This window comes from Protopterus annectens, chromosome 16.part0 (genome assembly GCF_019279795.1).
Source record: "Protopterus annectens isolate FY-2018-M chromosome 16.part0, PAN1.0, whole genome shotgun sequence".
Classification (NCBI taxonomy): domain Eukaryota; kingdom Metazoa; phylum Chordata; order Ceratodontiformes; family Protopteridae; genus Protopterus; species Protopterus annectens.
Genome location: NC_056750.1, coordinates 787,408,053 through 787,421,662, shown reverse-complemented (window position 1 = coordinate 787,421,662; position 13,610 = coordinate 787,408,053). Strand labels below are relative to the sequence as shown.

The 13,610-nt window shown below is 39.6% G+C and overlaps 1 protein-coding gene across 1 annotated transcript in view; it reads right to left on the bottom strand.

The window, feature by feature from the left end:
• The window catches only part of TRAF2 (TNF receptor associated factor 2), a 1,028,101-nt gene that overhangs the window by 184,086 nt on the left and 830,405 nt on the right, over positions 1-13,610 (bottom strand). Inside the window, exon 9 of the mRNA XM_044058477.1 lies at positions 12,990-13,167. Within this exon, the coding sequence (XP_043914412.1) occupies positions 12,990-13,167 (178 nt within the window). The remainder of the gene's footprint in view (positions 1-12,989; positions 13,168-13,610) is intronic.

Here is a 13,610-nt window from a genome sequence, read left to right as displayed (position 1 = left end):
CAACTGATCTCATGTTACGTCAGTTAATAAGACCAAAAACATCTAAGAAATTATACGGAAAGTCCGTGTATGATACTAGCAGTGTTCCATCCTGATAATTTTTTAATTTCACATATAACATTTAAAACTCATTTTTGGGTAAAACTTTTTAAAAAATATTCAAGTATACAAAATGAATAGAAAACTACCTATACTATAAATGTTGTGTCTTTTCAACTTTTCCCGGTTAGGGGTCGCCACAGCGGAACTAGCATTAAAAAAACATTTTTTAAAAAGGTAATTTGGCTCCATCTTGTGGATTATTTTTTAATGACAGGCTAAATAGAAAAGTACAGTTTTGTACCTACCATAAATGTAGATGTCCGATAGGTATGCATCTGTAGTCATCACATATGGGTTGTCCTGCCTCAGGCAGCCCTTCAGTCGGCCGGATTCCAAAGTCTGGGTCCGGCGTCGGCTGATGTCGCTCTCGCCCCGACGTCACAACGCCTGGGGTATAAAAGCATCAGCCGGCGCCATCTTCCTCAGTTTTTCTTGCCCCAGATACCAGGTGCCCTCTAGGAAGGCTAAATTTGGAAAAATGCAATAAAAAGTCCAAACATTTGCAAAGATATATATATATATATATATATATATATATATATAACAAATACACCATAATAGATCCCCCAGCTAGCTAATAGAGAGGTAAGCACCCTAGGAGTACCACAGAGGGGAAGGAGGGAGGGTAAACCTGACTACAGATGCATACCTATCGGACATCTACATTTATGGTAGGTACAAAACTGTACTATGTCCTTCAAGGATGCATCTGTAGTCATCACATATGGGTAGAATACCATAGCCAATCTGGGGGTAGAGGTACTAGGAAAAGGATGGTGTAGCTAAGATACCCTGCAGGACAGCCGTAGCAAAGCCTGCTCTGGATCTGGAATATAAAGGTAAATTGTAATGCTTGGCAAATGTATGCACGGAGCTCCATGTGGCAGCTTCTAAAATGTCTTTTGTAGCCACCCCTCTTATGAATGCTGTGGAGGTGGCAGTGGCTCTCGTAGAATGAGGTCTAATGTTGGTTGGTACAGTCTTTCCATGAAATGAGTAACAAAAGCGGATGCAATTTCCTATCCATTTTGAAATTGTCTGTTTGGAAATTGCTCTTCCTTGAGTACCAGCAGCATATGCAACCAGCAGCTGGTCAGTTTTTCTGAAACCTTTAGTTCTGTCCAAGTAGTAGCGTAACTGTCTGTGAATGTCCAGGGTGTGCAGCAGTTTCTCCCCTTTGTTCTGCAGATTTGGGAAGAAAGTAGGTAAATGAATGGCTTGATTCAATGAAATCCTGGATACCACCCTTTGGCATAAAAGTAGGATTAGTTCTTAATGAAACTCTATCCTGATGGAAAATAATAAATGGCTGAACTGACATCAGGGCCTGCAATTCCGAAACTCTTCTTACTGAGGTTATTGCCAGAAGGAAAGCAGTCTTCCATGAGAGGTACTGTAGATCTGCAGATGCTGCTGGTTCAAATGGAGGCAGTGTTAGTTTTTCCAACATGTAGTTAAGGTCCCAAGCAGGTAAAGGTGGTTTCCTAGGAGGTTTGATGTTTTTGATCCCTCTTAGAAATTGTCTTAGGAGAGGATGCGAGAAGACAGGGGGATCAGAATTGTACTCTGCTGAAATTGCTGAAGCATGAATCTTAATAGAAGAGTAAGACAGTCCATTGTGGAACATTTCTGCCAAATATTCCAGAATATGTGCCATGTTCATCATTGTTGCATCTAGGCCCTTTGTGGTGTTCCAGATGAGGAATCTTTTCCATGTTGCTCTGTATATGTCTTCCTTGTGGAAGGGCGGCGAGCTTCCAGAATGATATTCTTTACTCTCTGGGATAGCTTATCCTGAGGAGGAATTAAGGTATTCTCCACGCTGTTAGTTGCAATGTTTTCAGGTTGGAGTGGAGAGTTTTGTATCTGTGCTGTGTCAGTAGAAGTGGCCATAGAGGTAGAGGCCATGGCTTCGTACGTGACATGCTCCTTAGCAGTGGGTACCAGTGCTGTCTTGGCCAGTCCGGAGCTATCAGGATCACTTTTGGCTGCTCTGACCTGATCTTCAGTAACCCCTTGATCATCAATGGAAGAGGAGGAAATGCATACACTGTCAGATTTCTCCAGCTGAAAGAGAGGGCGTCCACTTTCCAGGCTTGTGGGTGGTATGTCATTGAGCAGAATTTCTTTAGTTGATGATTGTGGGGGGAAGCAAATAGATCTATGTCCGGGCTCCCCCAAGATTGTGTTATCTGCTGGAAAATGTCTGGGTGCAGCATCCATTCGCGTGCATCCATGATATTTCTGCTTAAGCTGTCCGCCAGTGTATTGTCCTTTCCTGGCACAAACTGAGCTTGTAGCTGTATGTTGAGTTTCAGGGAAAGATCCCATAGATTCATTGCCAGTCTGCACAGAGGGTAAGAATGGGTACCTCCTTGCTTGTTTATGTACCACATAACTGTGGTGTTGTCTGTCCTTATTAGTAGATGGCCTTGATGCAGAAAGGGTTTGAAGGCCTCGATTGCGAAGGCCTCGTTTGCGTGTATCACTGCTAGCATTTCTTTTTGATTTATGTGCATGCGTAGCTCCTTTCGTGACCACTGTCCGTGGATACCTCTGCCCTCCATGTGTGCTCCCCAACCTAGGTCTGAAGCGTCTGTTGTAATAGTTTGGGAGGTTTTTGGCTTTGTGAAGGGCAGCCCTCTGTTGGACTGGCTGGCCCGAGCCCACCACAGAAATTCCTTGTGAAGGCATGGAATGAGTGGGATTAGAGTTTCCAAACTGTGACTGTGCTGAGTCCATAAACTCCTTAGGTACCACTGTAGCTTTCTCATATGTAGCCTTGCTTGTGGAATCAGAAGAATACAGGATGCCATGTAACCCAGGGCCTGCAGGATTTTCCTTGCAGTCAGCTGAGTTTGTCTTGTCAGATTCTTGAAGTAATCCGGTAGTTGACTGTTTTTCTTCTGTGAGATAAGCCATTTGGGTGGTTGTATCTATATCCGCACCCAGAAAGGTTATTCTTTGGGATGGAACAAGTCTTGATTTGTGCATGTTGACTGTATATCCCAAGGCCTGCAGAAGATTGATGGCATAATTTAAGTCCTTTATCAGAGTTTGTTGGTTGTCCGCTTGTATAAGGCAGTCGTCCAGATATGGGTAGATTTGAATCCCCTGAAGTCTGCAGTGTGCTATTACTGATGCCAGGCATTTCGTGAATACTCTGGGTGCAGTGGACAAGCCAAAGGGTAATGCTGAGAATTGATAATGCTCTGACCCTGCAAGAAATCTGAGGTATCTTCTGAAACTTTGTCTGATAGGGACATGCAGGTATGCCTCCTTGAAGTCTAGAGTCACCAGCCAAGACCCCTTGCCCAGCATGGGAAGGAGTTGCTGTAGAGTCAGCATTTTGAATTTTGGCACAATGAGATAAGTATTCAGTGCGGACAAGTCGAGAATAGGCCTCCATTGATTTTCTTTTCTTGGAACAAGGAATAGTCTGGAATAAAATCCTTGGCATTGCTCTGAGGAAGGAACCTTTTCTATAGCCTTCATTTGTATTAAGCTGGAGATTTGTTTCAAGGCCTCTGCCCTCTGATTTGGTGGCAGGTCTGGCATGCCTTTTCTTTTTGGCAATGTGTGAAAATGGAACCTGTATATCCTTTGTCTATAATTTGCAGTGTCCATTTGTCCCTTGTAATGCTGTGCCAATTGTCTGAGAATAAAGAAAGCTTTCTGCCCAAAGGTGCTTCTAATTGAGCCCTGGTCGGCGGAGTCAAAGCAAAGTCATTGAAGTCTGTCCTTGTGTAGTAGTTGTTGATCCTGCACTACTTCTCTGGTTTGGAGGCTGCCATTGACGGCCTCTGTTGGAGCCTCTAGTTTGCCCTCTACCTCTGGCACGTCTGTTTCTGCCTCTCTGAAATCTTTCCGAATCCGGAAAGGATCAATTCTTGGTAGGCCAATTTCTGCTGAATCTTGGTGGTTGGACTTGCAGAAAATCTTTGACTGTTTGCACAGATTTTGCTTTTTCTTCAAATTTCTTTAAGACCTTTGAGTCGTGGAACCAAATAATTTCTGTTTTTCCAGAGGAGCATCCAGAAGTTTAGCTTTAACATGGTCTGGCAGAGATTGTTCCTTCAGCCAAGCATGCCTACGTATAACTGCACCTGTCATAGCTGACCTACATGAATTTTCCAATGCATCATAACCACACTGCAGAAAATGATTACTAACCTGCTGGGAGTTCTGCACCAGATCCTGAAGGGATTTGCGATCAAGGGGTTCAGAGGAAGACAGTTTCTTATGTAATTCAAAATACTCTTGGTACTGTATCATATGAAATTGACAATTTAATGCCCTCATAGAAAGAGTTGCAGAAGTATACACTTTTTTACCCCATCTCTCTAAAGCTCTGGACTCCCTTTCAGAGGGTAGAGGATTTCTAGCAGTGGTAGCTGCAACCCCTTTAGGGCCCTGAGAAATAGTTTCAGGATCAGCAGTGGCCCTTGTACAGGTGTAGGTGAGAGTCCGGGACCCTATAGTATCTATCAGGTTTGGCAGGAGCCAGAGGTAGAGAATCAGGAGCTGTGCTAGAGTCAGAGTACACATCATCAATAACATTTAACACAGGAGGTATAGCTAAAGGCCTATGCTGAGGCAAATGTAAAAAGGTCCTTAATCTTTTCCTGGAGTCTGAAAAATCCTGACCCTGCCATTGGAAATGCTCTCTCATAGCATGCAGTGTCTCCCCAAAGGAAAACTCTTCAGGAGGGGAGGCCGAGGGAATAGATTCTTCAGCATCAAAATCCTCGTAGGCCAAAAAAGCCTCCTCCTGGTGGTCCGAGAGATCAGAGCCAACAAAAGACTCATCAGAGGAGTGGGGATCAGAGGGCTCAACCCTGGGCCTTTTATCTGGAGGTGGATGTGAGCCTCTGTCCGGGTGGGATTGAGAGCCCCTAATTAATGAGATAAGATCCTCTGCTAAGGTTAGGATCTGAGCCCCAGTAGAAGTTCCCTGAGGAGTAACCTTGGGAGGCAAAGCTTTTGTGAGTTTAGCAGCTTTAGCCCTTGAGAAAGCCTTAATGGACATGGATGCAGGAGGCCTGGCTGCACCACGTGCTGGAGTAGATTTATCTAAGGGGATGGTGTCGGAAGATTCCAGGACACCAGTTTCAGTAGGTAATACAACAACCGACTCGGCAGGTGCCTCTGGTGCCGAGGTCGTCAGTTGTGCAGTTTCGGTAATCGGAGGAGCTAAGGACTCTGTTTCAGCCGAAACAGAGACAATCGCGGTCGGCCTGGCCGTGGTTTCAGCCGAAACCACGGACCGCGTGTGTCGGTCCTTGTCTTTCCGTTTATGAACTAAATGTGTAGTCGGGGTCTCCGACGGCATCTTATAAGCAAAACTAGCCCCAAAAAACTCCTCTGCAAACTCCGACCGACGTCTAAGTGTTCGTCGGTTGAAGGAAGCACAGGCTGAACAGGCCGAGACGTCGTGGTCTGGGCCTAGGCAAGGAAGGCAGAAAGAGTGGAAATCCTTATGAGGTATTTGTTTCCCACAAGTTAAACAATTATTAACTTTATCTGACATCGGCTGAGGCAAGAAAGAGTCCCCAACGGGGTACTTAGCTTTTTTGAAGTCTTTGGTAGCTGAAATACAGGAGCTGGCTGACCGGCACTTGCGAACTGCTTCTGCTTCGGACACCACGCGGCAAGAAAGACTGGGGAAGATGGCACCGGCTGACGCTTTTATACCCCAGGCGTTGTGACGTCGGGGCGAGAGCGACATCAGCCAACGCCGGACCCAGACTTTGGAATCCGGCCGACAGAAGGACTGCCTGAGGCAGGACAACCCATATGTGATGACTACAGATGCATCCTTGAAGGACATCTAAAATATTTTGAGAACACCACACTTAAAACATAGTTCAAACACATTCACAAAAACAAATACCATGTTAAAATTCATTTTTTTTTAATTCATGGACTTTCCATATAATTTCTGTAGAATTGCTTAGATGTTTTTGGTCTTATTAACTGATGTAACATGAGATCAGTTGTTTCATTGGATCTCCCATTAATTTTCCTGTATTGGGAGGGATATTTAAACTGTGAACGGTTTTGTCAAGCCCAAACGGATGTATTGGGTGAGTATTTAAATGGTCATCCTCAGGGAGTTTTATTGTTCTGATGAAGTCCTGATAAAGTGGATGAAACCTAGGTCAGTGTGTTTGGTTATTTTGCACTGAGCATCGAATAAACCAGGAATTCGTGTGATCTTCTTCTTGCTTTTATCATTTGTTCAGTGGAATGGTTCGTAGCTCTCCAGCAACCTATAATCATCTCAAGGTGGAAAAACCTAGAATTCCTACAATTTTTGGGCTCCCCAAAACACACAAAAACGGAAGAAATCCCGCTTAAGGCCTATTGTATCAGCAGAAGGATCTAAAACTTTACCCCATGCCAAATATGTTGATAGTAAACTGAAAGTTTTATGGCTAAAAAGAATGAATACTCTGAGACACTCATGGGACTTAAGAAATCTCAAGCAGGAACTATACAAGGAAGATTTACACTTCCTATCAACATAGTTGACCTTTTCTATACCATATCACACAGTGAAGGTTGCTTAACTTTGGATGAAAGGGTGGTAGTGATGCAATTGATTGATTTGGTTTTAAAATATAATTTTGTTTTAAAGGTGAATTTTTTCACCAGATAAAAGGTGTTGCGATGGGTGTGGCTTGCGCACCCACCTATGCCAATTTAGTTTTGGCAAAATGGGAGGAAAAGATGGTGTTAGAATCTGTACAAGCAGAGCTGGATCCTTTACAAGAGATTTTTGGATGATATAGTATATTTTGGGTGGAGCCAGAAAGTGAAGTCGCTATTTTTTTAGTACCAACTTTTTGGAATTTACATATAAAATAAGCAAGGAGATGTTAGAATATTTAGACGTTGAAATTTATAAAGATAATTATAAATTCACTTCCAGGGTATTCAGAAAAACAACATATTCAAATTCATATTTGCACTTTGATAGTGCGCATCCCAGACACTAAGAAAAATATAGTAAAAGGGCAATATATAAGAGCCTGTAGGATGACCTCTAAAAACAGATTTTAATAGGGAAATTGCGCTTTTAAGAAATATGCTTAAAGCAAGAAAATACCCTGACTATTTATTGGATGAAGTGAAAAAAGAGGTACTTGAAGGAATGATTGGAAAATACAAGCCTATTCTAGGTAACGATACTAGGGATGAGATGCCTACTCAAAGGGGAAAAATAAAAAAATTAGAAAATTTTGACAAGGTGCTGGTTATAGAGTTCAATGCCAGTTCAAAAATGTTAAGACAGATTGTAGATGGTGAGTGGGATAGGTTTGTTGCCCTTCCTTACCTGTACAAAATAATAAAGGACAAAATCAAAATTATATACAAAAATTCCAGTAATCTGAAAAACCTGTTCGAATCCAGTTATGAAAAGGGAATTGTAAAAAACAAAAAGTGGAAAGGAACTTTTAAATGTGGGCATTGTTCACAGTGTGGATATGTTTATAACAGAGAGCATTTATTTAGAGTGAAGAAACATTGTGTTGGAAGGTAAAGAATTCATAAATTGTGACACAAGTGGACTTGCCTATTTGGCAAAGTGTCAGGTATGTCATGCATTTTATGTCGGTAAAATGGAACGTAGATTAAGAGAAAGAATATATGAGCATACATATGATTTACAGAACAAGAAAGACACTAATGCCTCTCTGGTGGCAGATCACCCTGGAAGCCAACAAAAAACCGTGACTGAATGAACATATATCAGTAACTTCCCTTTTAAAGTTAAGGGCAGCTAAATTATAAATGAAGTGTGATATAGTAATCACCCAATAAAAGTTTTTTTTTTTATCTTTACTTCATTCATTTCTAACACCTGTTACCTCCAGAGAGCTTTTAAACTTGATTTTAACATGAATTTAAAAAAAATGAATTTTAACATGGTATTTATGGGTTTTTGAATGTGTTTGAACTATGTTTACGTGTGGTGTTCTCAACATATTTATTTACTATTTTGCCGGTCATTAAAAAATAATCCGCAAGATGGTGCCAAATTATCTTTTTAAAAAATTTTTTAATGCTATATTTATAGTATATGTAGTTTTCTATTCATTTTGTAAGCTTGAATATTTTTAAAAAAGTTATACCCAAAAACGAGTTTTAAATGTTATATGTGAAATTAAAAAATTATCAGGATGGAACACTGCTGGTATCATACTCTGACTTTCCGTATAATTTCTGTATAACTGCTTAGATGCTTTTGGTCTTATTAACTGACGTAACATGAGATCAGTTGTTTCATTAGATCTCCCATTGATTTTCTTGTATTAGGAAGGATATTTAAACTGCGAATTGTTTTGTCAAGCCCACATCTGATGAAGTTGTCAAATGAAAATGTATCTTGGGAACGTTAATGTCATAGGTTTTTGAAATAAACATTGTGTCTTTGTTTCCAGCTCTCAGTTCTTCATTGCTTCACCATCCATTTGGGCTTTTTGTTGGATATTACTGGTTTTATTTGAGCCCAAGTGGTTATTTGTGACTTTCTTGTAAGTTAGATTAAATGCTTGCAGTTTCCCAGGACTGAATGATAGAGGGAATTTTAAAGTTGTTCTGAAAAGGAAATGGTTAAAGCATTGAGTTACTTAACATGTGATTGTGGGAAGTTTATTTAAAATGGAGTACTGGTTATAATGGATTTGTCTGATGAAGTTCTATATTTAGAATGAAAGCACTTACCTAATTCCATTAAAAAAAAAAATATATATATATATATATATATATATATATATATATATATATATCTATATATATATATATATATATATATATATATATATACACACACACACACACAACACCAAACCCAAAACCGAAACTTACAAAGAATAAATGTCCCAGCGAATCAATGGAGATAAACCAAGGCAGTCAACTTAGTAGAAATCACACAGGTCTAGTGATAACCAATACACCAACATTAAGACTGGATTTAATAAACGTTAGTGCTTTCAAGAAACAAATTCTCTTCCTCAGACGTTACAACTATAAGACAGACTAAAACATTTAAATACAACAATCAACGTCACAATTGCTTACATCACTTCCTAATCACAAATATAGAACTTAAAGCAACAGTACAACTATGACTATGAATCACATACTAAAACAGTATATACAATTTCAGATTAAAAATTTTATAAAATATTATAAATTATCTCAAAGGTCGCGCTTTTAAAATGGGTTTCAAAGGAACTTGATCATTTAATCCAGCACCCCTATGTGCTGCCAATCGGAAAATCCATTTGATTTCCGTTTCTTCTGTCAAATTGATCAAGTCTCCACCACGTACATCTGCAGATATAAGTGACTTTCTCATATCTCTGCGGATGTTTGCTAGGAATGTGAACTTGAAGCTGATGTACAATGATGTTGGATCTTTTTCGAACACCTCAGACTTTAAACGAAAGAGTCTATCTAATCCTACACTACACTCTAATTTAGAACTATTTATTAAAGGTGTAGAAAATGATATTTATCATGGCATTGGTTTCAATTTACCCAGCTCCAATGGAAATCTATCTGCTGAGGAAACTCAGGCACTTAAGGAACTTAGAAACAATGATACAGTCATTATACGACCTGCGGACAAGGGAGGTAGAACTGTAGTGATGGATCGTTGTTATTATATTGACACCATGATTCAGATGTTAAATACACCAGAATATGAGAGACTTGAATCTATTGACATTAATGAATGTTCTAGAATAGTTAGTAATGTATTGGATGAATGTGTATCCTTGAATATCATGACTAAGGAGCTGCGTGATTATTTTAGGGTAGAGACACCTTTGATACCACGTATCAGTGGACTACCCAAAGTACACAAGAACTCTGTCACCCCTCCACTTAGACCCATTGTTGCTGGGGCAGGATGGCTGACGGAGCCTATCTCCGTATACCTTGATCACAAGCTAAAGTTGGTTCTATTTCAGTTCTCTCATGTACTCAAGGATACTGAACAGTTCCTTGGTGATTTATATCAGTTTGTTAATGATGAGATGGGATATGATGATGTATTATTAGCTACGTTTGATGTTACATCTCTTTTTACCTGCATACCGAATGTGAATGGTATTCAAATGGTGAGATCTCTATTGTATGAATTTATGTCAGACACTGAGACAGATTTTCTCTGTCTATTATTAGAAGTTGTATTAGAAAACAACTTCTTTTTGTTTATGGATAAGATGTACCGACAGGTATCAGGAGTGGCGATGGGCACCAGTTGTGCCAACTCGTACGCCAATTTGGTGATGGTAGCCTGGGAGAGGGAGGTCATACTCAATAACGCCTGTATTATTTTTTACAGGCGTTTCGTGGATGACCTCTTTCTCCTATGGCGGGGAACTGGTGCCTCCCTACTTTCATTCCAGAAACAATTGAATGACCAGGGTGGTTTTCTGAAATTTACCATACAGTTTTCAGAAACTTCCATTGATTATCTGGATACTACCGTTCACAATACTGGGCATATGTTCTATACAAGTATTTATAGAAAACCATGTCATACTAATTCCTTTCTCTTTAGGGACAGTATGCATAATCCCAGAGTCTTTACCAATATTGTGAAGGGGCAAGCATTGAGACTCTCACGTCTCTGCTCTCGGGATCAGGATTTCTGGAGGGAATTGGAGAGTTTAAAGACCTCTTTTGTTGATAGAGGGTATTCACCTATAGAGGTCAATGATGTGTGTGAACAGGTGATACGTTTGAGGGGATCAAGGGGTAGACCCTATTTTTCAAATCGAGGATCTGCTAAGGTAGCTCCAGTAAAATCAGAAACCCAGTCTTCTTTGATACTACCATTGGGTAATAACACATCTTTTATAGAACGTGCCATTTTGGATAATTGGGGTATTTTAATGGTAGATTCAAATATACGTCATATAGTAGGTAATTGCCCACGATATGTATATAGTAATAAAAAGAATCTTAAGCAGTTACTCTGCTTCCCGGATCTATGTGGCAATAAGGAATATCCAGTACCATCATGGCAGTTTGGCACTAAAAGGTGTGGCTCCTGCCAACAGTGCCAGTTTATAGATACATCCAGGTTCTTCCGTAATTCAAATGATGGAAGACTGTGGGAAATTAGGAGCAGGTCTGATTGCAATACTAGGCACGTGATATACGTTGCCTGCTGTCAGACCTGCTTCTGCTTCTATGTGGGCAAAACGAACAGGTCCCTTAGGGAGAGAATAAGGGATCATCTGTATGCATATGGTAGAAATGAAACATATAGTGCCATTTCCAAACACATGCTTAGATATGGTAAGGATCATAGATTTATGTTTCAGGTATTACAAGTTATGAGATGTGATGTACGTGGTGGAGACTTGATCAATTTGACAGAAGAAACGGAAATCAAATGGATTTTCCGTTTGGCAGCACACAGGGGTGCTGGATTAAATGATCAAGTTCCTTTGAAACCCATTTTAAAAGCGCGACCCTTGAGATAATTTATAATATTTTATAAAAAATTTTTAATCTGAAATTGTATATACTGTTTTAGTATGTGATTTATAGCCATAGTTGTACTGTTGTTTTAAGTTTTACATTTGTGACTAGGAAGTGATGTAAGTAATTGTGACGTTGATTGTTATATTTAAATGCCTTGGTTTGTTCTATAGTTGTAACGTCTGAGGAAGAGAACTTGTTTCTTGAAAGCGCTAACGTTTATTAAATTTAGTCTTCTATGATTAATGTTGGTGTATTGGTTATCACTAGATCTGCGTGATTTCTACTAAGTTGACTGCCTTGGTTTATCTCCATTGGTTCATTGGGACATTATATATATATATATATATATATATATAATTTCTCAAAGGAGAATACATGTTTCCTGGACATGTACACAGTTACATTTTTATCTCCATAGGGCAAAACAAATCAGAAAATCAGATCAACTATTTGTTTCCTTCTCATCAAAAAGACTGAGCATCCCAGTTTCTAAAGTTACTGTAGCTAAATGGATTACTTATTGTATTTATTCTCAGCAAGGCATTCCCTTTCCGAAGACACCCAAGGCATATTCAACCAGATCCATGGCTGCTTCATCCACTTTTTGGTCCAGAACATCTACAGATGCTACTTTTGCAGCTGCCACTCGGTCTAATGCTCATACCTTTGTTACTCATTACAAACTGGATCTTATTTCTAGAAACTGGACTGCCTTTGGTTTGGTGGTACTCTGGAATATCCTTCCATAAGGGCCACCCAAGGCCAATGCAGCTGGGGACTCTGTCTCGTGTGTTGAGGAAGAATGAAAAGGACATCAGATTTAAAAGTTATGCACTCACCATAACTAGGCATCTGTCTTGTCCATTTTAATTCTTCCTCAAATTCCCACCCTTCTGTCCCCTATCCTAAATATTCTGGAGGATCCTGTTGGATTGTTTATTGGCACTTTTTAGTTCCGTGTTTGAGCCCTGCTTTTTTTTAGCTATCGCCTTTTCTTTTTAAAGAGGGGACTTTATGGCAGCAAACTCAATTTGAGGTACTGGGGGTGAACTAAAGCATGGAGTATGTGGTCGAGTCAGATCTGAGGATTGGATCTGAACCCATGTGTTGAGGAATAATGAAAATGGAAAACACAGATGCCTAGTTATGGTGAGTAAATAACTTCATTATGCCTCAAATACTACTTAATGGTGACTTCTACAAAACTTTCTCTTTTAATGCAACCAGCTACTGTATGTATGGTAACATACTATCACTAAAAAGGCAGGACACAGAATGTTCTTAAAAGGTATAAATAAATAAAAAGCTAATAGTCAATACTAGACTCAGAACAATCAAGTCAAATGATGTCTTTCAGTAAGAAAATCAAAAATTACCTGGAGAGAACATTGCAGGAGCACGCCCTGCTATGGCCTCTTGACGCTTCTGGCTAAAATCCTGTATTTTCCAGATGAAAACTCCATCATATGTAGCACTGTACATATTGCGCATTTTTTCTTCAGTTTCTCTTAGGATTTTGTCTTTTGCAGCTAGAGCTCGCTCTAGTTGGTGCACCTGTCAAATAAAAACAGAGAAAAAAGGCAAGACATCATCATCAAGAGGACTGCTGTTATGGAACCCCATCTACTGCTTGATAGCTAGTTTCTTAAACAGATTGTAAATCACAAAAATTGCTTTTTTTTTGTTAAGAACGCCCTTATTGAATTATCACTTGTGACACAGGCAAACTTACATTTTTATAAAAGTAAACAAACCATGCAAGTTCACATTTAAAAACATTATACATCCTTCTATACAATATACTCAATCCAACATTAAAAAAATGTTCAATGCTTGCCTTTTCTGCAGCCTCATTCCTACATGTATAGTTCCTACAACTTCATTTTTTTCTATGTAATTTGCTCCTACCCTGCTCTAAAGACCATTTCCAGTTCTTTTTTCTCTGTTACAGTGTTCACTATATCAAGTATGGCTGGTTTGGACTGACTGCTATCTTT